The 26,602-nt window shown below is 46.0% G+C and overlaps 2 protein-coding genes across 2 annotated transcripts in view; both read right to left on the reverse strand.

The window, feature by feature from the left end:
• Nucleotides 1-957: 957 nt before the first annotated feature.
• Nucleotides 958-25,236, reverse strand: LOC104832689 (synaptotagmin-like protein 2). The gene is made up of 16 exons (XM_010569008.1): nt 24,881-25,236; nt 22,396-22,547; nt 17,250-17,343; nt 15,653-15,746; nt 15,385-15,478; nt 13,635-14,756; nt 12,195-12,293; nt 10,071-10,162; nt 9,504-9,605; nt 7,412-7,581; nt 6,544-6,646; nt 5,723-5,884; nt 4,902-4,980; nt 4,221-4,320; nt 3,027-3,232; nt 958-1,280 (listed from the first exon to the last, which is right to left on the reverse strand). Exons 1-16 carry the CDS (start codon nt 24,979-24,981, stop codon nt 1,135-1,137), a joined length of 2,916 nt encoding a protein of 971 aa, XP_010567310.1. The 5' UTR covers nt 24,982-25,236; the 3' UTR covers nt 958-1,134.
• Nucleotides 25,237-25,369: 133 nt separating this feature from the next.
• The window catches only part of PSMD10 (proteasome (prosome, macropain) 26S subunit, non-ATPase, 10), a 60,899-nt gene continuing 59,666 nt past the window's right edge, over nt 25,370-26,602 (reverse strand). The window contains exon 5 of the mRNA XM_010569012.1: nt 25,370-25,459. Within this exon, the coding sequence (XP_010567314.1) occupies nt 25,450-25,459 (10 nt within the window). The 3' untranslated portion in view covers nt 25,370-25,449. The remainder of the gene's footprint in view (nt 25,460-26,602) is intronic.

Here is a 26,602-nt window from a genome sequence, read left to right on the forward strand (position 1 = left end):
CAAGCTACTGGCAAAAAGGAAATTCCAGCCACGGACAACTCGCTGACAGGCATCAGGTGAAAGGAAGACCAGACGGGCAGCAGGGCACGGAGAGGCAGGAGACCACCCCAGGCAACTGCAGCTCTGCAGCTACCCTTCGCGGTCGTTCACTCCCTACTTACCTCTCCCACCGGCTCCCAACATCTCCTGCCTTCCAGAGTGGTTTTGACCTTTCTTTCCTGACCCGTTGTGCCAGGCTAATGTGAGACTGTTTCCTACATCGTTACTTCGTATTGAAATGTTTTGCACACAAGGCATTTCGAAGGTGCGATTAGGCCCATCAGCAATGTAACCGTATTTTACACTTGGGCAAGCACTTCAGTTTATATTGCACTGAAACTGTCCTTCCATAGAGAAACTTGCCTGAGGTCACTGAGGAAGCCTGTGGGAAAGCTAGGAAAACAGCCCCTCGTTGCAAAATTCCACTAGCTGCAGGACCATCACTTCTCTCTTTCATATTAAAGCAGAAAGAAATTTATATATTGAAATCCTCATTGTTATGCTCCTCAGATTGCTTCATTTTCTGTTTCAAATAGTCCTCTCTTTCTTTAGATTCACCTTGGATCTCAAGTTTCCTCATGTTAGAAACGTGTTATAACCAGCGACAAACGCAAAGCTCCCATTCTCAGACTGTGCTGCTGGTGACTGGGAGCAATTTTACATCAAGTACAAAGTGTACCACTTGCAGGGGAATATGAATAATACCACGCTGCTGCTTTAGTACAACTACATCTCTGCACAGAAAAAACCCAATGGCACAAGAAACAGTAAAAACCAAAAATATCTCATCTCCTTTTCCTTCTGCCAACGTTCCCAGAGCTGAACGGAATTCAAAGATACCGAATATAAATGATTAAATAAAAAGGCAAATGAAGTTTCTTCTTGGTCAAAATAAAGTATAGCATCAGTTTGGCAGCTTCCATGTCCTCTGTCAGGGAATTAGTACTTAACATTTAACATCTCCAAAGTGCTGTCCATCAATTGCCTTATTAACCTGACACTTGCCAGCCCCATGCATGGTCTCTATCACCACGGTGCAGGAAGTTTCTTAATTCTAATGACCACATTCAGCCTTTCTATGGCATGAATGGTGGGTTATTTCAGTTTTTTCCTCCCTGCCAGTGAGCGCAGTGGCAGCAATCCCTCAATCCATTCATTCGCAGCTGACATCATCTCCTGCCAAAAGGCCACCTCCTCTTGCGTGGAGTCCATCCAGTCCACAGAGATGCCATAGCTCAAACCTGAAAAGAACAAGAAAACTGCAATGTTGGGAGCTACACAAAGAGTTTCTATCCCACGCAAAAATACTCAATGGGATGTAACTGTTGCAGGCAGTGCCTTAATGTAAAAAGTGCTGGCCTCCCCTCAGCAAGTTGCGCTCTAAATACCTCCTGTTCTTCTGCTAATGAACTCCCTTTTACACCAGAGTTCAGAATGAAGTCAATGTAAAAGCCACAAAATGCAGGAACCCTAAACATAACCTGCCAAGGGAAGCAATACTGGGCTCAAGTGCTTTCTGCATCTTTTGGCATGGCAAAGAAGGTCTAAAAGGCTTGTTTCCCCTTAAAAGACCTTCTTGTGGACAGGGTGGGGTATTTGTCAAAATTGTCTTGCTCTACACTTCATTTGTGTATGAAGCAAATATATGATAGGGGAAAAGTGTGTACATTAATTCCAAGCTGATCATTCAACTAAATTTTCACATGCCAACTACTTATCAATGAGATAAAGGTCTAAATTCGGATCACAGCTTATCTTGGGGTTGGTATTTTTATATCTTGCTTATGAGCTTATTCTTGTTGCCCCTTCCCACTGGATAGTTCACAGCCCTCCCAGTAACATGTTAGAGATTGAAAACAGAGAACACACAAGCAAATCCAGTACACACAGGCACACCTGCAAGGCAGACCTTCCAGCTACTATGAGACTTCTCCTGATACCCTCAAGGAACTGTTATCCTTTACTGCAACATTCTGGAATCTTTTTGCCTTTCATCTCTCAAAGAGCCCTCTTGCTTTACAATAAATAATTTAGAAAACCTTAGATACCCTACTTACAAAAATAAAAAGATGAACATGCTATCCGTTAAAGCCTAGGTACGGGGTACACTGAAAGCTAGGATAGGATGTTTAGAGAGGGACAAACCTTGATGCTGGACAGCTGGACAATGGGAGATAGTCCCACCTGCTCTTTACAACTGTGGCTTAAAAATACTGGAATTTTCCTAACTTCGAGGATGAGTAACCCCATTGAAGTAAAACACTTCCAGCTAAGCACAAGTCTAAGTCCTTCTCTGAACTGGAACCTCATGCCATCAACTCCCAGAGACAGTGACTGTCTCTCAGAGGAGCAAATGGCACCTCTGCTGAGGTCTTCAGCACTACATCACCTAAATAAAAACAAAACAAAACCCCAACAATAACACCTTAGTCTACACCCGGACAACTCCATTCTTCCAATCTGTGATTTAATTCCAGCTGGTGTACTCTCAGGACTGACTACCTACCAGATCAACCAGTGTAGCTCGCCCTGTTTTTCAAGTGTTAGTTATTCCTGCCACTAAAGCATTTCGAGGGAGGAGGTGATGTGGACAGAGTCACCAGGTGGTGCTGTCCCACATGGCATTCATGTTGTCTTCATCTCTGAGCACTCTTCCCTGGGAGCAGCAGCAATATAATGTTGATTTGTAACGCTGTCTCTTTTTCTGTAACAGCAGGAAAACTCTCTGATGGACCCAAGGAGATTCTTGAGTTTTACCAGACCTCAGAGCTGATGCTGGCAGAAAATGTGGGAATAGAGGGTAGCTGTCATGGTACCAGGGCCCCCTGCATCCCAGACACAGTGCAAGTACCAAGACTCTCACTAATTACTGAGACTCCCCATCCCTGGTTTCTCCCCAACAGGAAGATGCTCTGCAAATTCCCATTTTATCCTGTGGCTCAGCAATATGGTAACAGTATTCATTTAATGTAAAGGAAATCACTTACCTGTCCCAAGGCCCAGCCTGATTCCTCCAAGGAAATGGTTGGTAAGTTTTTCATGATCCCACACAGTCAGTTCTACACAAGCATCCTTTAGATCCTCTGTATGAAAGCCATCATATACAATAGTGTGATTGAAAACAGGGTTTGTGTCTCTTTTTATGACTCGGGTCTTTTGGTAACTCTTCTTACTGGTGTCTGGAAGCACATAGCTTTGAGAGGAGAAAAAATACAGCATGTGGTATTGAATATCACCTGAGATTTGAATTGTTCCTACAAAGTTCCTCAGTCTAAACAAGCCTCAGTTCTGAAGAAAGGAGGAATTGGGTCTCAGCATAAGAAATCTCTGTAGATTTAATAGGAAATGTTCATAATTTCTGGATGAAATTTTTTTTTTGCTAAGAAAATCCATTTTAAAAGCATTTTCAGAAAGGGACGTACTTGCTTAAAATTTCCTGCTTTTGGAAAATTTTTTTTGCAAACTGACATTTTACATTAAAAAATGGACATTACTTTCACACATTTATATTTTCATAAATTTTCATCACTTAGATGCCTAAGACAGCATTTCAAAATGGTCAGTTAGGCTTCTTGAGCAACAAACCTTTCTATAGAACTCTGTAAGGTTTTAAAATATACAAAAACCATGGTGATCACTTCAAAGTGCTGAAAAAAATCTTAAAATCCCCTTAAAAGATTTTTAATTTTCTGGAATATTTGCAGCACCTTCTCCCATATAGCAGGCAGAACTGATGTTGCAGGCTGCAGAAAACACGCACATACTAAATTCTGGAGAAGATCAAAGCAAGATCCAACTGTCCGTATGTCAGATCTGGCAAGTCCCTAACAAATTCCCAAATTTTGCACGCAAGCCCATATCAAGGCAAAATTCACAACTTCACATGAACACACTGGGCCGAGGTGCAGGGCCCACTTATTCCTCTCACTCAGATGTTATTGAGGCAAATCACTGAGTGAGTCACAGACAGTGATTGACCAAGAGCTTTACCACAGCAAGGGTTTTCCTAACTTGGCCACGAGTGAATAACAAGGGCAATTCTCTCCTACAGAGCCCAATGCAACACAAAGGCTTTACAGTATGGAGGCATAGCTAGGTTACCTGAGAAAAGAGAAGAAAACATACTGCTTTGTGGAGGCGCAGACCCAGGATCAAAGTCAGTATCATGCTCATGCACTTACCATTTCACAAAGGAGTCAACTCCAGAAGGACGCAACTGCAGCAGGTCCTTGACGTCTTTGACCCAAATGTGAACTTCGCCAGAGGGAGGATTCTTGGGACCTGCCATTTAGGAGAAGAGAAAAACTGTCAAGCCAGTCCTTACAATAGCTAGCAAAATGACAGGCTTTCTCTCCAGGGACCTGAGGGAGCAGCGACGTGACTTCTCTGCATAATCACTCCCTCGCGAGCTCTGCACCCCTCTGTCTGGGTGCCACAGCACTACCACCAGCCCCGTCACGCTCACAGCTGCAGAGAGCTCCTGACAAAACGCGCCGGTGCTGCTTTGAAACAGGTAAGGAGAAACTGCTGGGCAAACCCAACCTTGTGCCTGCCCCACAGTAAGAGGGGCTGTGTGTGTTGCTGCTACCACATCACAGTGCCCACGGTGCTCCTAACAGCTGATGAGTTTGAGGTTGTTGAGCCCTTCCTCTCTCCCCAACACTTTACCAATAAATCCAGATGTGAAAATCAGATGTAGGCTGCAACAGTGCTATCAAGCGCTGCTGGTTGTGCCTTTGTGCTGATCTCTAAGATCTTGCTCTAATGAGATTACTCTTTAACCAGCCCTTAAATACATGAGGCATTGCAACCTGCATGCCTACATACAGGCAGTACTTCTTAATGCATGAAACACATTTTACCTAGGCTTCCCGGAGGGACATACTTAATAGACAAATTCATCACTCCTCGATGATCCACACCGTTAACAGCAGAAAGGCTCTGAAACAGAAAGAGTTATGATTGACTAAACAAGGGATTGTGTAAACATAGCAAGGCAAGCAGCTTTTGAGTTCAATGGAAGGGCACAAATGGACAAACTCTGATTTTGCATGGCTTGGGGCAGCCCGTTCCCAGGGCAGCTCCTTTCTTTGTGGCTTTGTGCTCAAACTCAGTCCCTCAGAACCAAAAGCCTGAGGATTCGGAGCCAGGCTGCCCTTCCAGGCATGTCCACCTGGACGTAATTAAGCATCTTAGTTCCGAAAGACAAATGTCCTTTATTATTTGAAAAGGGATCTCAAATCAGACCTCTGAACCCAGAAGCATGCAGGAAGCTTTACAGGCTTCTCAAAAAGTGGCACCTGAATATTTACCTCTCAAGGCATGTTCAGCTGCAACACCTAGTACTCTGCTATTTTTAAGGGATGGTCTTTATGTTAGTAGAGAGAGAGAGGCAAAGTCATGTCAGAGTTTCTTTTGATTAGTGTCAGATCACATTTATGAAAGTGTCTCTACAGATCAGTCACCAAATAAGACCTGAGAAAGCCTGTGTTCAGAGCACCAAATACTGCACTAACGTGTCCAGGGCTTGTGGATGTTTTACTGCACTTTCCTAGGTACAGTTCAGGTTGTTCTGCTCCACCACACCACCCAAAGACCTCAGAGGAGTCAGGAAGGACTTCTGCCACTCCTAAAGGCTTCAGGGTTGGGCTAGGAAGCATGCTTCCAGCTGAGACACACTTACTCGGGGCTTCAGCGGGTACCAGTTGAGTTTCCTGTTGCTCCAGTCCCAGCTGGCCAAGTCTACTTCGATCTCTCCCAAGAAACTGTTACGTCCCAGTGGATCATTGTGCCAAACAGAGAGATTTAATTTTTGGATCAGCAATACCATTTTCTCTATTTTATACTGAAGGAAGAAAGAGAAGTCAGGTTGTTCAAATTTTTCTTCTGTTTCTTTCACAACTGGAAATAAACTACTCAAAAGCTTGAATAAGCTCTGACTAAGACACTCAGACCCACTCCACACACACACTACTGGACTGGCCTCGCTCTGAACACCTCCTTTTTTCACCCTGTAGCAATACTATTACTCTGACAAAGCTTCTCTGCAGAGCACAGGGAAACCTAGCGCTCCATTCGTCACAGAGCAAAACCAATATTCTTTCAAGAATTATTAACACAGGCCTGGGAATTGTTAAATAATCCTCCAGGCTTTGATGAGTATGGTCATATAACGAAGACCTTTCTTACTAGTCCCATGCCTCGTGACTGCGTGCCAGGGAAGGGAAGAACACCCCTTGCTCTGGCTGAGGGCAGCACAGGCTGCAGGTCCCTATCTCATCCAAAGATCACTGGGTGGCTTTGACAGAGAAATCTTGGGTGCCACACAGATGGGTGCAGAGAAAACTTCAACATCTCTGCCCTCACAAACCCAAGGGAAGAGCAGTGCAGCATTGGCGGGAGGCAGGCGAAGAAGCCTGGCCAAGAAGACAGGATCTTTCCAGACCTGACCTGGTACGGGTGCCTGCTACAACACAGGTTTTCAGAGCTTGTATTTGTTCTTACCCGTAACACCTCGTTGTAGATGGGATTCACTGTCCTCTTCTTCACCGAAGTTTTCCTCTTACCCATTCTAGCTTTGTCTGGGAGCAGGTAAGTTTTAACATACCTAGAAAAGAAAACAAACTCCATCTGGATATCGTTCCACATTGCCAAGCTCCAATAAGCGAGCAACACTTGTGAACAGTGACATGGAAACAAAAGACCTGGAGTTGACTCTTGCATGTGAAGTTATAAATCTCACTGGAGATGGGTGGATGCCGCCAACATTCAGAACAGGCAGCTGTCTAGGCAATATGGGAAGCCAGCAAGGCCATATATCCATTTTCTGAAATGTCCATAACTATAGCATCTCTGTATGTTCAAAATCAGGGTGAAATTAGAGAGGAGGAAAGGTGGAATGTCTTTAAGTCTCTCTCTCAGGGTTCAAATCCAAGCTCCTTGTCATCATCTTTCAAACTAGAGATCACTAACCTCTGTACAACTACCATTGTGCCCCTAACAGCAATTCTTTACAGACTCTTTTTTCATATAGACATGTGTCTGCATCGCCAGAGTTATTACCAAAGTGTATTCACCATGGGGAGATCAAGGTTCACATGGATGCAGAGAGAACATATTCCAGTGATAACAGGAACTGTCTTTGTAGTGAACAAAGCTTTCTCAATCTGTTCAAATTAAAGTCTGGCAACATATTTACCGATGCCGATGGCTCAGAACCATCAGCTAGTAAAGTCCCAGCAGTAAGCATGCGCCAGAAGTCTGAAGGAAGGAAGAAACCATGATGTTTAAACAGAGAAAACTAAAGAAAAAAATCCTCCAGAGCACAAAATTCAGCAATGTAGAATTCACAAGGCACCAAAGTGTCACTCACGGGTCAGATCTGCCTTTCTTCTCATCCACGACAGCCAAGTCCTTGCACTGGGACACATGAACCTGGAACTCCCGGTTCTTCTCATCATAGTCTAGAGCAAACTCCACGGTACCTTGGGCATCCACACTCCCAAAATCGCCACTGTAGACACTGAGCACACTGCCACTCACCTGTCAGGTGGAAGAGCAAGGTCAGTGCCACTGAAATAGGCACCCTCCTGACCTGGTTCTGGACAAAGACGATAGTCTGGAAAGTGCATTCCCAGAGAAATAATCTGCAATTTCTGTCCTTGTGTACTGTTGTGTCCTTGACACAGAAATGGTCCACATCTGCAGCTGTGCTCAAACAAGTGAAGGTTGGGGAACCCGAATAAGGGTCTCACAAGGATGTGCTATCCTAGACCAGGATTTAGAAGCACTATTCTCCTGAATGCTCAAAAAATGCAGAAGATTTTTCACTCCTAAATCTGAAAACTCTGGGAAACAGCCAAATATTACTGGGGGGGACCACACAAGTCTCCTCCCTTTCCCTATGCTTACAGTACAAACAGCTGCTATCCTGACCCAATCTCATACTAAGAAAGAAATATATTGAGAGAACTTAAACTATGTGTATATGAACTTACTATTTCAGGTAGGTATAGTCACACAATTGTCAAGCAATTTTTAAAATAGGCTAGTAAGAACCATATCAGACCAGACTTGTAGGAAAAACTATTACTATCTTGTTGCTTGCTCACAATGTGCATGGAGCTGTACAAAACAGAAATAGATATAACCTCTGTCCTGAAGAGCCATTGTCCCACCAGAGACAGCCTGTGTGCATCTACTTGCCACAAAGACACAAGAAAATGAGGTTTCTACAGGTATAAATCAGGAGCTAGTCACCCAAGAGTCACTTGCTTTCCCAGAACAAACTGCATCTGGCCATACGCCTTGGGCTGCTTTTTTCAAGGCTTTCTCTTTCACTGGTAGAAAGTGATGAAGCAGAAACAAAACAGCTCCAGAAAGATGAGAGAATTTTCTATTGCACCAATCACTTATGACTCCTGACAGGATAACACAAAAGCTAATGCTGTTTACAAAGCAAATAATTAACGCTCTTGGCACTTTTCTGTGGTACAGTCATGAACATTTATCAAAAAACTTTCCTAGTAATTAACCCAATTCTTCTCTGTCTCCCCCTACTTTCTTTGGTTCTGAATTTCATTCTATTATAACCTACAAGAACCTGCTAAACATCTCCTCTCAGTCCTTGCAGCTGCATTTACCATCCCATCAGGAAACTTACCCCAGCAGAGAATCCTGAATGAGATTTTCAAGAACACCTGTGTGACTTGGACACAAAAGGCTTATTTATAGCTCCCAGACTCTCCAGACTAGGAGAAGGACACATGTTCCCCAAAGTTCAAGGTTTTTTTTAACATATTTATCTACATTCATGACCTCTCCCTACCAGCTTTGCTTCACATATATTCTTTAAATCTCACATATACACCTTGCAGATACCTGTAACTAATACAGCAAATTCAAGCACTTTTAAGCAGCCCCCCCCCAAACACTGTCTCTAAGGAATCTTTTAAAAATGCTCAGCTAAACACACTCAGCTCTTTTCAGCTTTCCTTAGAAGTTGAAGCTCTAAATCACACTTTTGCTGTCCAACTCTTCGAATTTGCTGATAAAGTGAAGGATGAGCTTGCAGAGGGCACCCGCCTGCAGCCCCAGCTCTTTCAGAGCTGGACCACAAACATGTCACTTACTAGCTGTATGCCTCATTTCCCCACCTAGAAAAAGGCCCCCCCTCTCTCCCGCATGCTGCCAGGCTTCAGAGCATCCATACTTTGGGGTGGGGGCTACCGCTTACTGTGAATTTGTCTAACAATGACTCGGTGGGTCTCTAATTTGAGATGGTACCTGGAGACACTCCTTTAATGCAAGTAAGTCAATTAACCATCACCGTTCTTTTAATAATGTACCATGCAGAAACCAACAGGACACTCCGGAGGCCACATCATCAGTATCAGCCTAAATGCAGTGTCACTGCATCCGACTGAGAAACCCTATCTAGTGAGATGTACGCGTTAAATACCTACCGAGGAGACAGATGCCATGTCGGACGAGTGGCTGCCAACGCTAGGCGTCTTTTTGTGCTTGTTAAACTGGAAGCTGATTTCCGAAGCCGTGTCTGATTCAGTCTGCTCAGAAAATAACAAGCATCTTTAAGCTCTGCTGTATGAGCACTTTGCAACACTACAGAGAAAACCCAATAGCTCAGCAGAGTCCCATTAAGCAGCGATCAGGTTAGGAGAGTGGAGGAGAGCGCAGGGAGTCTCCCTAGAGGCATTCTCTCCGACCGACAGTGAACGTCATCATTAACTGCCTCCAAACAGAGCTGCATGAAACTGCCTGGGCTCTTGGAAAGGGCATGGAATAGCGTGGTTTGAGACAGAGGGAAATGCTAGAACTCCTCCAGGATAGAAGGGCTGGTCTGGGTTACTGGGGGCTTTTTTCTGAAGGCTCTTCTCATTTATTTATGACATAACCAAGGTATGCTCTAAAGCAAGTACTGTCCGTGTGCAGGAGAAACAGTCCCATGAAACCGATTGCCATTCAGGGGATGCTGTGAACATTACTCCAGCCATTTCTGGTATCTAGCCTACCTCAGACAACAGGAGAGGAGAGGATCTGCTCAGCTCTTTGACTCTTTCAGGTTCAAGAAACTGATGGGGTATCAAATGAGGTTTATTGTATGCTGTAGGTACAAACAAAAAAGGCATCAAGATACCTTGTCAGAGTCAGGAAAATGTAAGAAAGTCACATTTTTGTTTAAGGGCACAAGGAAGGAAGAAAAGCTTGTGGGAGGTACCAGAGTACCACCTACTTGCCCAGTCTCTGTGGTCTGCCAGTGAAGCTGACCCTCCTCAAGACAAAAACTGCTAGCTAACATCTTAAAGCTATTTTCAATGTGTTTTCTTTCAATGTGTGGGAGTGTGCAAACTCCCTCTAGTGGCTAATTTAATTCACGTAGTAGCCTAAGGATGTCCGTTGTTTGCACCACTTTCTTTGTGTAGATTTAATTTAGACTAAAACCATACAGATCTGCCTCCTTGTCAAAGAAACCAAACATGCTCACATTTTCATCTCGTAGCACATTGCCCTGTACAGAAGAGCTGTAAAATATTTATACCTACAATTTCACCATTGCATACACCTCTGAAATACTCTGCTAGACAAAGAGGTGGACAATAGCCAGATATCTAAAAGAAAAAAAAATCAGAAAGCTTCATATCAACTTAGAAAGATGGTTACTGGACTGCTTAAATGGCTAAATAAAACCCATTTGTTCTAACTTTATCTTTTTCCAATAACTCCCTTGCAGATGACTATCTCCATCCCAGAGGAACCTGTTTTTAGAAGATACACGTGCATAAATGTGCACGCACATATACACGCTTGTTTAGCATGTTAGCCACAACGATACATTCTTCAGCACTCCAAATGCCCAAGAGCTTCTTTGGCATTTTCCTTTCGTATGATTTACCATTTATTTGATATTTACTATTTTTATTTCCAAACATAAGCAAAGCATTAAATCCAGCCCTCTCCACAGACTACTTGTTATACTGCAAACAAGTAAGTGTAACTGTAGAGGAGGGTTTCTGAGGGTGAAGTTTGTGGCTCTAAATAAGCTTTAATGAGGAGAGGCTAAAATCTCGGTGGTCTGTGTGAAGACCGCGTCATTGAACGGCAATGCACGTGGGACCCGAATCTTCGATCCACCGTGCCGTGCGACACGTCACTGCACCACAGGACGGGGCGCGCGCGTGGCGCGAGGCTACGGGACAGGGTGGGCACCGTCACAGGGCGACGCAGCGCGTCCCACCCGCAGGCTGCCTGCGACGCCGCCCCAAAGGGGACTCTCCTCCCTCCCATAACCAGGGTCGGGCTTACTTAAATGGGCTCCATCGTCTCCTGTAAGCGGCTTTACCCTTCCTCGGGCATTGCCTTCCCAGCCCTCTCACCTCAGTCCTGGCAGCCTTGGCCTTACCACATTGATTTAGGCAAGCGCTTAGCTGTCCTCTTGGGCTTGACGGTTTTCACCTTTTGGGGACTGTAAGTGGTTTTCTTGGCCACGGAGGCTGCTGCTGCCTTCCTTCAGGCCCCGCTCCGTGGCTGCAGCTTTCTTGGGCTTCTTGGTGGGACAGACAGGTTTCACGGTCGTGGGCTTCTTCAGGTTTGCTGCTGCTTTCTTGTTGCCTTCTCCTTAGCTTCTCTTGGTTTCTCAGGGAGAAACTGTCACCATAAAGCAGGTCCCAGCTGGTAGCTGGGGAGATCAGTCCAGCAAACGGGGTCTGCTCTGGGGGAGGTGAGAGGCTCAGGCTGGGCACGGCAAGCCCAGTGAGCCTGTGACAGGCGTCTGCGGCACGACTGGCACGCTGGACGTGAAGTCTGGCACCTCTGATTAATCCACGGCACAGGCTGCCATGCAGCTCCCACGGTACTCGGTGGGGGAAGAGGAGAGACAAGTACAAGCTTCTTGCCAACCCTCTGAAGCCCTTGTGGTTTTTGCTGAAGACACTGAGTAACATACCATCAATCTAGTTGCAATTTCCTGGCTCTGAATTTAATTTTAGGCACTATAAGCTCTCTAATTTGATGATGAAACAATATGTCATTTTCCTTGCCTGGTAAATGCACAGAAGCATGAGGGATGCAGAACTCGGGCATAATATATTACCTTCAGTGAATGTAAACCAAAAAGGAGAAAGAAAGACGTTACTCACTCTCTGTGGTTGTGTAAATGTTCACCATGCTCTTTGCAAGATTAATGCTATTTGCTCGGGCCAGTGCCTGAGCGGCGGGAGAATGATCCCCATCTTCCTCTGGAATACATGAAAAGCCAAATCAACATGGTAAATAAATATACACAAATGGGTAGTGTGTCAACAAGCACATGTGTTTCTGTCTCTCCTGGCTTGTTCACTCTGCTTAGAGCACATTGCAGTTACATTACACAGGGCTGCTTTCAAAGCATCAGTGTGCTTTAATCTCTCCCTGAGAAAACGTATTCACACTATGATGGGAAATGTAAACACTGGATTAATCCAGTCCCTAAAACAGACCAGCACTTGCAAAGAACTTCCAGTGCAACACAGCCATCTGCTAATACCATCCTGAAATGAATGTAACAATAAGGCAAAACCCATGAGAAATGTAAGAATGATCTGCTATATAAAGGAAATGTTTGTGTTTACCTGAGGTGCAACTCAGGATTGTCATAGAAATGTTATATGAGGTAGGAAATAAGCCAAGAAATGACACAGTAAAAAATAAAAATCAGATGAGTCTACAGAAAATGGTCTCAGACAGGTCTTACCCAGGTACATGAGGACAGGAAATTTGGAAAAAGGTGATAAGCAGCTCTCTTTTCCTAGGTCTTTGCTTGGCAGAGAGCAGAGCTGTGGGCAATCAGAGCCCACATGTAAAATGTATTGCAATTAACAATAACTTTTGTTCATAGTAACAGTCACTACAAGAGCCCATCGAACCCAGAGGAAGAGGCCAATAAAATGGTGATACTATTGACACCATCATGGTTGAGAACATGGTATCAGAACCCAGAAAGATCAGACTCCTTGTTTAGCCCACTTTGGTTGCAGTTTAATATCCAAAATCACTTGTGCATACCCAGAAGACCCAAAATGTAATTTAAGCACTGACAGCCAGCGGCTGTTACCAAGGTAGCCTAATGGCCAATGTATTTATTAAACACTTTGCTTCACATTTTATTTCTTCTATTTGTGTCAGACTTATCTCTACCACCAGAAATAATTCCTCCAGCCCCACATTTGAAGAAAGTACAGTCTTCCCAGTGAGTGAAATAAAGTAAGTTCCTGTGACCTGTTGTAGGTAGCGCTAAAGAAATGGAGGGCTGTCCCGAGCTGAGGTGCTTGCAGGTATGGCAAGCAGGTATGGTGGTTGTGGGGAGGAAGGCAAGGGAACATGGCACTGCCTCCTTTTACGCTCGCTCCGCGCTACACAAGATTTGTTTCCAGAGCTGTTTGCTAAACACAATCCACGCATGCTAACTCTGCACAAACTGCAATATAAGATAAATGGACAAATGAAGAAAGTGTGCAAATGCAGAACGGCTAGGGAAGAAAACAGGCTTAGGGATGACTCTCTATTGGGATTTCATAGGGTGCAGTTACAGCCCTCAGTACCTGAGTAAACAGCCGAGTCCGTTCCCTGAACGGCTTCTCTCTCTCCGGCTGGTTCACCGGGTGTTGGCTTGTCTGAAGGCTCACACATTTCTTCCCCAGGTAGCTCTCCATTTATTTCCACATTGCTATGAGTGCCCAAATCAGATCTTTCCTCTTTCTCATCATCGTTTTCACCATCTGTAAGCACAGGCTCGATCAGTATCTGCACCCTGCTCGCCAGGGAATTTGCTGCGTGCTTGCGCTCTTCTGCCACAATAAACTTGTCTGTAGGCGTCTCTGGCTCAAACGTGCTGCCAGACACTTCTTTGGTAGGCGACTCGATTTTGACGGAAGGCGCTCGCACAGGCAATCTGGATTTCTTGGAGCAGCGCTGTGCTGCTTTCTCTTCCTCTGGCACCGTTGGCTTCCCATTGCTTTCACCCAGCGAGTTATTTCTTGTAACCGGGCCGCCTTTGCTCTTGGCGTATGTGGATCTAGGAACGGTGGAAACGGAGCCCTTCCTTGCAGGGGCTACATAGCTTGGTTCTTCCTCGCTAGAAGACAGGGTTATTGTCCTTTTGTAGGGGGTTCTTGTTTTGGTGAAGATGCCAGGTTTTTCTTCGGTGTTCTGGCCTTGCCCAGACTGCACAGAGAGAGAGCGGCACAGCTTGAACTGCCTACCGTCTGCCTCCACCCAGCTCGGGTCCTCCGGCACGTTTCTCACCATCACAGAGTCTGCTCCCTTCTCCCAGAAGTTCTTCAAGTTCTTGAAGTGTTCGCGATTGAGGCCGATATCCTCCTCTTTGTTACTCATTGATGAGATCGTATAGTTCACGCCGTGCTTCACAGCCTGGCTGCCTTCCCCCTCTGCGGTCAGTGGTTTGGAGCTTGCCAGCAGCTTTCTGTTTGAGAGGCTGTTCTCTGCTGGCCCCACATGATTCACAAACTGCTCGGGTCTGGGGAAAGTTCTACTTGGTTTCCTCTTAACTGGTATCTTGCTGGGAGTGTAAGTTTCTTCAGGTGGAGTTTTTGGCCCCACTGTGGCGCCAGTGGCCCCATCAAGAGCTTCTCCTCCAGCTGCACTGCTGGGCTGAGGCACAGCATCCTCTGACAGCTTGGTGGGCAACGGAGATACTCCACGACCTACAACAACAACAGATGCTCACAGCCTGTCCCACTGCATTGCATCATGTTTCCCTGGAATGTCTGGGCTGCAGCTTCTCAAAGGGAAGCCAGGAGAAGTTTCCAGAAACCATCAATATGTTCCTAATTCTTCCCCATTTTGAGACTCTAGCAAGTCCCTTTCGACCTGAAGAAAGCCCTGAAAACCCTAGCCCTTTGCTCTGCAACAGGACATGGAAAAAATCCACTGAGTTCTAAATTGTTGCTGTGACTTGGGGATTTGTTTGCAGCTTTGCTTTCAGTTTGACAGCCTTCCTACTGGCTATTTGCTATGTACCAAAAATACACTCTACATTCAAGGCAGGAAAGAGAAGGTAACTTGGATCTATGGATTAAGGAGTTGTGAGCCAACCACTCAGTTTAAAATGTATGGAGAGCCAGGAGAAGTTTTAGTCATTGGAATTTTTTTTTTCTTGGTCCCTGCTGCCTTGGGCATAATTCATACAAATGTTGGCATCCCATTTTTACATGCCAAGGTAAGAAATACTCTTTTTTATTGATTTTTACACACTCAAAAAAAGCATCTTGTTTCTTGGTGTTTGATGTTGAATAACAAAAACACCAACAGCTCACTGAACAAAAACCTTACCTTTTCTAGACAAATGCAAGCTGTTTGTTGCAGCCACAAATGGACTTGTTCCAGTGTCACTCTCTGAGGAAGAGACATCATGTATACTGGATCTCTGAACGGAAAACAAACCCTATCAGTGTATATAAACTGGCAAGACTGGAAAAACGTATTTTATTTGAGCACAGACATGAGGGCAGGCAGTCTGTGGAGCCCCTACCAGTAGGTACAGACTGTGTGAAGGTCCAAGGAATAACAAAACAAAGTGCAGAGGCTGTGCCTATACTACCTTATGTGATGCAGGCAGCAGGACAGGAAGTCTCGGCTTCGGTTTTGGCAAGATTTTACACTCCTCTGTGGTATCAAGTGCAGGTGTGCTGGATCTGTGGGAGAGGAGAAACGCCTGATAAGGAGATCAGTGGTAGTGACGTACCTGGTAGGGTGGTCAGGCAGTCTTCAACATCATCTCAGCTCTGCTCAGCTACTTTACCACTTTTATCTACTGACCCAGCCCAGGCCAGAGCTGGTGCCTTCATTTATTTTCTCTGTTACTGCTTGGAAGGACTGGGGGACATGTTAAATGGCCTGAATGTGGAGTAAAGATGAGTCTCCTGCTGCAGTCAGTACAGAACTTGCTCAATAAAAACAACAGTGTCAACTTCTGGGTTTATTCAAACTTTCCCCTTCTGGGAGAAAACCGTAGGGAAAAACACAGGAAGCAGCAGTGCCAGAAGAGCCCAAGAGCCATGCAGGAGGGAGATGTGTTTCCATGCTATGGCCCAGGAAGGATCAGGTCACACCTCCCAGTTCAGGCCAAAGGCATAACCAGATTGGTAGAGGATTTAGAAACTACAGGAATGATTATGACAACAATCTATACTACAGGATATAAATCCTCATGCTTGGAACATAAGTTGATTACTAATGGCCTGATAAATAAATGGAAGAAACACATATCACAGGCAGTTTACTTGACTGTTTCTACTGTCTTTGGAAGTAACTAGTGGTGGCTGCTCTCCAGACGACAACAGCAGTCAAGCTGGTGAGATTTCATAAGGGAATGCTTTGTGCTTAGGGTTGAATGAGAAAAACAAAGCAAACTTTTCAGGATTTAATCAACCCCCCCAAAAAACATTAGGACCATTGCTGTGCCTGTAAAGCAGGAGCATCTCGGGCTTGTTGACTCTGGATCCTTCATTAAGCAACACCCAACCTCTGCAAGAGGTTTCGAAGTCTTGTCAAGGCCCATATTTAATATTTAACTGGAGCAATTGCCACCTGTGAAGAAAGATTCCTCATTCTGCTGACAAAAAAATGCAAATGAGATGGGAGCAACAATAAATGAATACGTGAATATTTAATGGCTTCTCCATAGTCCACGAATATTGAGTGAGGTCGCTGATTTGCTCGTTGGAGTGCCTTTAGTGGGTGTTTCTGCTCAGTCAGCACAACGTGAAATCCTACCAAGCCTTGATGGAGAGCGCTGAGCACGGGATGCAGAGGTTGGCACCAGCAGGAAATGAGCAGTTTCCTCAAACAGTTCATTTTGTTAGTGTTGCTCCATGGCAAAAATTAAACAAATAAAACCATAATTACTTTGAAAAACTAACCAGAATATCCTGACATTAGAGACAGCTTCCATTTTACTGACCCCTGATCAAATCATGCAGGAAAAGACCTTTCTGGGGTAAGCACATTAGCAGGTAGTTATTAGGGGAGGATTGATATTCTGACAATTCCTGGAAAAAGGTTAAAAATACCCTATATAACCTATTACTTACACAGTCTTGGAAACTCAGTTAAAGACCAGGATTTAATGGGTAGCATTCAATTTTCATTAGGAGTGAGAGCAGCAGCCAGAGAGTTGCACAAGCAGCGGCAGTTACCTCTCCTCTCCTGTGCCAGCAGCACGCTCAGGGAAGGCAGGACTCAGGGCAGCTTTGCTTTCCAGACCCATCTGGATGTGCTCGTTGGCCTCATCTGTAATATAACAGAGACAACTGAGAAATTACATTTATTTAAACTTGTAATGGCCGGTGTGTTTTGTTTGCGGAAAGAAAAGGCTTGTTAAACGAGCCCCACCAGCACAAACCCTGGGGATTTACCAGGAGATGGCTGATGGGGGGCTCTGCCTGCTCCCCCCACGGACGGGGGAGGCCCCGGGACAGCGTCGCCCACGCTCCCCACGCAGCGAAGGCACCTCCAGACCTCACGGGTCCGAGAGGCCAAAGCAAGCTGCCTAACGCCTGACTCAGGCCAGGAGCTGTCACATCACTGGAAACCTTCGCAGGACACTGCCATGGCTGTCAATAAAGTTAATCCGTACCAGGATTTAAATTCAGCCATTTCCTGTTTTGACTGAAAGTCATCCGATCTTGGCAAACAAAGGAGGAGGCCAATACAGTTAATGAGGAGATCCCTGTTATTTTTACTGGCACAAGGCTCAGCTATGTCTTCTAAGCTCTCAAGGACCCGAAAGAAAAAACAATAGGAGACGGTAACCTTTAGAGCAGCCTGCCAGGGTATAAAGTTGCATTAGACATTTTGCTGGCAAACAGGCTTTCTTGCTACTGCAAAACCAAAAGGATTAAACTCTAAAACAGCAATGAGAAACTAGTCTGGTCAACAAGAACGGCACGTATTTATTCACAGCTAGGTCTATTTTAAAAAGTAAATCTACCTCTTACAAGAACTGCCAAATCTCTTCAGGATATATTTCGTGACACAATACAATAGAATCAGAAGCTTAAAGGATTCAGATGTGACATTAAATAACATAGCTTCGCTTGTTATCTGGTTAGAAAACCGTACCAAACCCAAGAGCAGATCAGTCCTACGGACAGGCTGCGATATCAATGTCACGCTGGTGCTGCCCGTGTGGTGCCATCCAGCACCAGCACAGCCAGCCCGCAGGTAACGGGGATATCCGAAGATGAACCTTCATTCCCCCTTGCCTGTGCATCCCCACGGAGAAAAATGCTGCAGTCCCAACTCTTCCTCCCCGCCCCGCGCCTGGTCCTGCGGTGCAGGGGACCACGGCAGGCGTTGCTCGGGGCTGTCGGCGTTAGGACCACGTCTGGCACACACGCGAGATGGCAGCGGGGCGATCCCGTGGTTTCCGCAGCCGTGGGAAGTCGGGGAGTCACTCCTGCTGCAAGACGGGAGCCTGGTTGTGTAAGAACGAGCCAGTTTTAGAGAGGATGTTTCTGAGAGAGGGACTGCGTTTTGTCCGTGTAAACGTTGATGTGCAAAAAGCATCGCTGAACATCGTTTCGGGAGAGACAAGCTGTGGCACGGCCGGTGGCACGTGCAGGCCACGTCACACGCCGGCATGGGAACACCGTTTATTTATACAGTGAGCCACGTCCTTCTCTTCTGCCCCAGACCCGAGGGAGGGAGATGCCAGCAGGGAGCTGCTCTGGAAGTAGAGGAACCAAACACAGAGCTCCCATGTTTTTCCCCTGCCTGTCATGGTTGAAAAGACCTTGACAACCAAAGACTGCGTTCATTTCTCACCTCACTTCCAAAGGCATTGTGTCATATTTGCTTTTCACTGACACTTCCCCATCACACAGAGCTCCCCTCTCCCAGCTGGCAGAGGCAGCAGGAGGTGTTCACTTCTTCCCATCCAAACCACTGCCCTTCAAAATGGCTCAGCCACTGACACAGCTATACCTGGCTTCTCTAACCACAAACAAATAGGTTATTAGTATGTTATAATCCATCAAGACAAGCAAAATGCCTTTGCTAACTTCATGATGAGACAGAATAAGAAGCAAATTCCAATAGAAACTAGTAGTGGCCTGACCAGTTTAACTTGTCCATACGTATATTTATATACATATATATACAGCCACTCCTGCTCTAACACTTTAGCTGCTTTACTCATTTCCAATCACTCCAAAATGAAGACACTCAATGCTTGGGGAAGGCACAGCTAACTGTGCCATCAGGGCTGACTTGCCTCGGCAGGTGGATAAAATGGTCTCTCTCCGTGATGATTTTTAGCTCCCATCCATTGCACACAAGCTCAAGGAGAAGTTATCACCAAATTCATCCATCTGTGCTGCTCTGCAGGCTGCAGTTTAAATACAGGGTATCTATCTATTTTATAGATTTATATTACCGCTGATTACTAGTGTTTTCTATTATAAGCAGTACCAACTGTGAAGACCCTTAGGGATCCACACAACCCTCCCTTCTGAAGGTTAAAACCCTCCTCCAGGAAAGGTCACTGGGCATTCTCCTGTGCCGGCACAAATTTCCACCTCTCCTCAGCCTGTTTACCATGCAAAGGCAATGCCAGCAAATATCTCAGTGGGGCTTCTCCATGCAGGAATTTTCTCATTTCACTCCCTAACACAGTCATCAAAGACTTAAATCAGGATTAACAGCCCTGGAGTCATGAACATGTTACACTGATTTGGCTAAATAAACACACACCCCTTCATCACCTTGAAAACCAACAGAAGGTGAATGATTCTCATCTTTCCAGAAGAAAAAAAGGTGTCAAAATGGCAAGCAAAGGCCCTTATCTCATCTACTGCAGACTGAACGTGAGCTGCACGGCCAAACTGTTCGTACAGGGGCCTCATCCTTGTTCCCTGATGGGCCAAGTGCCGCTCTCACCAGTGCAATACTCTTGCTGACAAGTCAGTGAGAGAAGTGCTTGCCCTCACATGTGAAGGAAGGCAATCTATACGGTAACCACCCCAGGAGCTGAGCATGCACCAGGTAACAGCAAGGTGAAAATATTAGCTGCAGAATCTTGATCCTCTACCACTGCTGTAAAATGGCAGTGGGAAAAGTAAAAGGAAGGAATAAAGTCACATGTTGTACCTGTGCTTTACCAAAATAAGTCTGAGAATAGAAAAAGAGAAAGAAACGGAAGAAAAAAAGTTGAAAAAGAAATGAAGAGGGCTAAATCTAAACGTAATTACTATAGTAATTTAGCAACATTTGCTTCTTCCTTCTTAAAACAGCATTAGTCAAGTAATGTGCATGCAAAGACATAACTTGCATATTACTGCTATATTAATGAGATTATTTTACATGATAACCTGAAACCACATCTCATATGTGCACATCAGCAGTAAAAGTTAAATCTAAAACCAACAGTACTTCAGATTTTGCTTTCCTGAAGTGGGCTGCAAGCTAAAGGTGCTGATGCCTCTGGCAAGGCAAAAGGCAGACGAATCCAATTCACTGCTGGCCACTAGCTGGGCTGCAGATGACAGAGCATTTGTCTGACCTGGGCCCTAGGAGAGGGGCTGCTGAAGTGTCTGTCTCTTCATGCAAAGAGGGTGCAAGCACAAATGCACATCCTCAAAAAGCAGAACATGCTCTGCAGAAATGGCCAGGCAACTCTGTCGAGCTGGAAAAGGTTTTGTATGTTTCAGCATTCTGGAGGGATGATAAAAAATAAATTTAATGACATCATGAATCCTTAATACCAGGGGTAAAAGCAACTTCATATGAAATATGATGGGCCAGTGCTGCATCAGAGGGTCCAATGAATCTAAGCTAAGTTATAAGACCTGTCAGGGATAAGCAAAAAGCAAAAAGAAAATGAGGCTCTCGGTTAGTGAAGTCACTAGCCAGCGTTTAGCTTTCAAAATGTGTCTAAGTAATGTGGAGCTAAGAGGGGTATACTAAACCCAGGAAATTAATGTTACAGAGATATCCTGGCCAACGAGGCCCACCAAACAAAGGAGTGATCTGTACTGCTGCTACCCCACAGCAGGAATGGGCAGCTGGGCCTAGGAAAGAGGGCTGAACTGAACTGGTGGAGATGACATTTGAGTTTTGGGCAGATGGAAGATAACCCTTTATCGAACAGTAGCCTCTACTGCAAAAGAACAGAGCCCAGTTATACAGTACTTACATTAGGGACCATGGTAGCCGTTGCTTAGAGCTGTCTTTCAGGGCCATGGCTTCCCCAAAGCAGCAGCAGCCAGTAACTCACCAGCCGTGTCTGAGTATCTGTGATTACCCACCCTGACAAATGATCAAGGAGGTTTTGTGAAACTGGGCTGCAGTTCCACAGTCCTGCTGCAGAGACAGTTGACCTGCCTTCATGTTGAGGACTGGATGTGAATCATCCCCGGTTCTGCTTTGCACAAATGTTCAGCACGAAGTGCCAGCTCCAGGCTGGTTACGTTTGGGCTCAAAGCACAGCCCTGCTCATTTCACACAGGGCTGAGCTCTTCTCTTCCCTGCCCTGAGCCAACAAATCTGATTTGATCTGGTTTACATACCACCACGGGAGTTCCTCTGCATGTCGAACAACACGCAATACATCTGCTGCAAATTAGCACACGGTCCCAGATATACCCTTGCTATGGCCCAGCAGCCTGGGTACCATTCAGACTTGGCCCTGAAGCCCTTTTTATTTTGAAAACTACATTGTGCCTTGGAATTATTCCCATGTAAAAAGCTAGGCATGGACCCCCTCAAGTAGGCAAACATTTGCCAGGAGAAGAGAGGCACCCCTTCCCTTTGCAGAGATGTGACTGACCCCACCACTCTGGAGGCCTAAAAGAGCAGACAGATGTCTGTTTTTGTCAGACCACTCTAGGAATTGGGGGGGGGTGTTGTTTGACCCACACATATCAGTTTGATGCCAGAAATTGCCCTACATTATCCCCTTCCCTTTTTGCTTTGAGTGGGCGGCTGCGTGGTGCTTAGTTGCTGGCTGGGGTTAAACCATGACAGACAAGAAATTATACCAGTGACCTCTGACAAATAGACATTTTGGAAGAAAGAAGCTGAAGTGGGGAAAAGGCATTTACCGCATGCAGCTGGTAAACAGCTCTTGCCTTGGTCCTCTGCCACACTGTAATTTTTTCTTTGGGCCCTGATTTGGATAATCAGGTATCTTTTTCTAGTACTGAAAGCTTAAATGACAATCTCCTGATGACAACACAAAGGCTGGTCCCCAACAGGCTCCCAGTACAGGGAGACCCCCCATACTTGACCACTTTTTTCTAGTCCACCAATTTGTTTTCTTAAGGTGCACACTAACATACTTACTTTCCAGTTTGCCCTTTTTCCTTCTAATAGATGCCCGAAGTAGATCCGGCCCCTCTAAGTCTTCCTGAAACCGTTTTGCCTTCACTTCCGAAAACCATTCACCTGTCACAAACTTCTTCTTCTTTTCATCCTTGATGGAGCCTTGTATCCGCCTGAAAGTCAAGGAGAACATTACACACCAAAAAGATCTCCAAGGTTTCGACTTCCCCTGAGCTACCTTCGTAACAATTGTCCGTACAGTTCCCCTGTCCGATACTATGCAGGATCCAGAGAATATTCTCTGCAATCACAAGGGCCAAACCAGCATTAAAACAAAAGCTGATTTATTCTTTATTGGAAATGGGAACTGCACCTTGTAAACACAGGCTTTTACCTCTTCCAAATTTTACAAATCCAAATCAGAGTCATCTGCCAAGAGATTTGCCTATTTGCTTTGCAGCCCTGGGGGTTTGGGAAGGGGTGGGGCTGTTTGCAGGTCTTGCACTTCTCCCTTTTATTTGTCTATTAATCTCTTCAGGAGTGGCAAAGCTTTTTGCATCAAATCTGAGGCAAACCATGGAAATAAATCATGTTATTTAGGGGAGCAACCTGTCCCTGCAGCATTCTCCCTGGACACTGCTCCTCCTGCCATGACAATTTTGGCACTCAGTCACCTTTCCTTCCTGAGCACAGCTTCTCCTACTGTAACTCGCTCAGGCGCACCCAGGGCTGGTTTTTGGCACCTAAACCCGTCAGTGCTCTGTTTGCTAGCCTGTACTTTTAACCCTCCTCCAGTTATCCTGTTTTTATACCACGGCTTACTGAATTAGCTGCCTTTCAGCTGGCACTGCCTCCCACAGCTCACCACAATTCAGGGTCCCTGCGAGACGTGAGAGGCCAGAGGAAAACTCCCACCTCAGTCCAATTCTCATCAGGAAGAGGGAGCAAAACCCCGGATGACTGTGGAGCCTAGAAGGGTCACATTTGGCTGCCGAAAGGCCAGAAGGGAGCAGGTGTGGGATAACTGGGCTCAAGCCTCTGCCGGCAGTGCTGGGGGACCCAGCAGGACTGACAGGCAGGGAGCTGCACAGCTCCCATCTAGACCAGGGCTGCATCTGCCCCCGTGAGGGTCTCGAGGTGGTGGGCCAGAGGAGGAATAGGAACATATTTTAATCTTGTTGACACCAGATCGGTGTAATGCCATTGATTCCATTTCACCCAGCAGGCAGGTTGTTTGGACCCAAACATGTCCACACTTGCACCAAAGGTCTTACTGCATATAGCCATACTGACAGCAAGTGGCACTTGGCACCACCCCGGTCAGGATCTAACTCACTTCACTTCCATATGAAAGCCTTCTGTGCAACAGCTTCCAAAGACAAGTGAAACAAAACTGAAATAATCCAAACGCTCTTTTCCCCAAACCTCCACTGCAGAGCAGAAATGTTACCGCATTTCAGAAAAAGAAAAAAAAAAGAAGAAAAAAAAGAGAAAACCTTTTTGAAACCTTGCTTCAATTCAGAGGAGATGTAAGAGTACGCGGACACATACACCTCAAGCCCAAGCTGCTTGCATGCCATCACCTGTTCTGTTTCCCCAGCTCTCACCCCCGAGCAGAGGCCAGGGCACGTAGGCTCCCTAGAGCCTGATGCAAAGCCACCCACTCCCCCTTCAAGCCTTCAGCATCTCTCCTACATGGGTCTTACTCTTTTTTTGGCTCAACAGCAAGTTGGAGACTCACATCCTTCACAGGGGTAAGCTGGCACAGGGCCATCCACCCTCACGTTACTTGCCCTGGAGAGTTTGGTGCCAGCTTCCCGAGCCTGGTGCATACTGTCAACCCAGATGGCCTAATGGCTGGCATTTAAAAAGTGACAGTAGCAACAAGCAATCCCAATCAACCAGACCTGAGCTCCAGGATGGTCAGTGGCAAGTGAGCTGAACTGAGAGCAATTCCTGGCTCTGAAACAGCTCCCTGCAAACCTTTGGCAGGTCACGTAGCCTCTCACTGCCCCTCTCTGCCTGTACAACTGATGCTGCATACACACCCACCTCAAAGAGCACCGGAGGGACACAAAGCTGAGATGGGGATGTAAAGTCTCATTTTAAAACACTCTATGGGATTTCTGTGCTACCGAGTGAGGAAAACAAGGCAGCAGCTACTCCCCTGCTTGGACCTCTGACACCGGGAAATCAGCATCTTCCTCCCCAGAGCAGGAAAGGGATGATTTCCCTTGGCGTCTCTGAGGGCTGCTGATTAACTCAAAAGAAGAGTCCAGCCCTGCAGTCCTGCAGAGAGAGGACAGCAGTGACAGCAGGATGCCTGAGAAAGCAGGAGGTGCAATGAAAAGATCCGTCAGGATCTGAGCAAGAAGGGACAGCACTGCTGCAGCCTGCGTCTCTCCTTGTTGCACACACACACACACACACACACTCCTCTCTAAAAGAAGTAAACAAATCCCCCCAGGGAAAGCTCACGTCCTGCTGTGATTGCACACTCTCTCACCTGATGCGATCCCCATCCTTCTTCTTCAGCTCTGCATCTCTCTGCAGAACCTTCATCAGCTTCTCATACTCCTCCTCGGTCAGGAAGCTCAAGTCCAACATCTTCCCTGCAATATTCTTCAGTTCTTCAGACAGCTGAAACAATGACAGACCAGGAACTAATCCAGCCCAGACTGCCGCAATGCCATGGGCAGCCCCTGTACAGCCCGCCCCGGTGCGCTGAGCGAGACGCGGCTGGAGAAGAAGGACTTCACGACAGCATGGCTTGGGTGGAAGTTGCGTTAGCACCTGGACTTGCACTTCCAAGCTCTTTGCTGGCACGTTTCTCTGCGCTGCATGCCTTCCCCTGCCAGGAAAATTCTCTCAGCAAAATTATGCTCCTTCGCTTTTCTTCAGGCACAGTCGCAGCGATTTGGAAGCCAACGTCAATCAAACAGGCAAGCACGGGAAGGAGCGAGCTTGCCGCCCGCCTTAGCTGCCTCAACAGGCACGAAAGCTCCTCTCACCAACGGCAACCCCAGCACCTCTGGCATGCGCTTTCTTCAACCGGGAAGTCTGCCTCCGTGGAGTTCAAGCATCCCTGCAAAGAAATAACACCGAGATGCCTTTTATGATAAGCACGACATATGGTAACCGAATGCGTACATTGGGGGTTTTTATTTGTTCTTCAGCACAAGTTCCAAAACAAGCTGCCCTACTTTCCTCCCCGTCCTACAGCTCCCCACGCGGTATTATCCTAACCAAGACAATATTTTATTTTAGCCGCTTTCCTACTAACAGGTAAACAGTTGACTCAGCACGCTACAAGCAAAATATGCATGTAAATTACCAAACGCTTGCTTGCTTTTTACCTCCATTCTTCTTTTCCTCACTTCTTTCTGCCGTAAATGAGACCGAGGATAAGCAGCCAACCTTTGTAAAGCAATTGGAAAATGATAGAACAGCAACCTGCAAGTGTTATTGCTGCATGTTATGCTATAAAATACCAGAGGCTGCTCATTTTCTAATGTGCACGCACTTTACTTTATGCTGCACTGGTATTTGCTATTCAAACAGTACAGGTGCAGATCACTTAGTGCTTCAACAGAAGTCGAAAATGGCCAGAGGCTGCAGGGCGTGGAGGAAGAGTAAATCCTGTGTTGCTTTGCTACTTTATTCCTTTTCCTCTCTCCTGACCAACTTGAGGGCAATAAGGCACACCTCCTAGGGAGCAGAAGTTCTGCTTGTGTCCATGCAGGCAGTTTCTAGCTCACCAGATTGGATTTTTCCACTGCTTCTAAGCCCGTCAGGTGACTGTGGGTTTCATCATACTTGGCTTTTTCTCCCAATGTCACAGCCTTGGGAGTCAGGTCATTAAAAATGAATAAATCCCAGCTTTCATGGCAAACAGGATGGCAACCACCACCCTCCCGGGCCACCTATTTCAGGGTTTAGCTACTGGCAAGCAACTTCTTCCTATTGCCTACCCTAGATCTCCCTGATAGACGTCAGCCTGTCCCATCCACCGTGGGGATGCTCCCTTTGCAGCCGTCCTCACGGGGTTTTACGCTTCAGCCTCCACGTTAACCAACCCCAGCTCCTTCAGGTTCCTCAGAGCTGGCTGGGGTCTTCCATCGTTTTTGTCACTCTTCTTTGGACTGTCTCCACACGGTGCACCTCTTCCTTCAACTGGCATACCCAAAGTCGAGCACAAGTATTTCAGGTGAACTTTGCTTATTTGACA

Source organism: Haliaeetus leucocephalus, unplaced genomic scaffold (assembly GCF_000737465.1).
Source record: "Haliaeetus leucocephalus isolate CR32 unplaced genomic scaffold, Haliaeetus_leucocephalus-4.0 Scaffold262, whole genome shotgun sequence".
NCBI classification, from domain to species: Eukaryota; Metazoa; Chordata; class Aves; order Accipitriformes; family Accipitridae; genus Haliaeetus; species Haliaeetus leucocephalus.

Coding starts and splice junctions, on each gene's coding strand:
- LOC104832689 (XM_010569008.1), bottom strand. CDS start 24,981: ATGTTGGACTTGAGCTTCCTGACCGAGGAGGAGTATGAGAAGCTGATG. Junction 17,344..22,395: donor GAAAAAGGGCAAACTGGAAA/GTAAGTATGTTA, acceptor GTTATATTACAG/ATGAGGCCAACGAGCACATC. Junction 5,885..6,543: donor TCTACAACGAGGTGTTACGG/GTAAGAACAAAT, acceptor TTCTTCCTTCAG/TATAAAATAGAGAAAATGGT.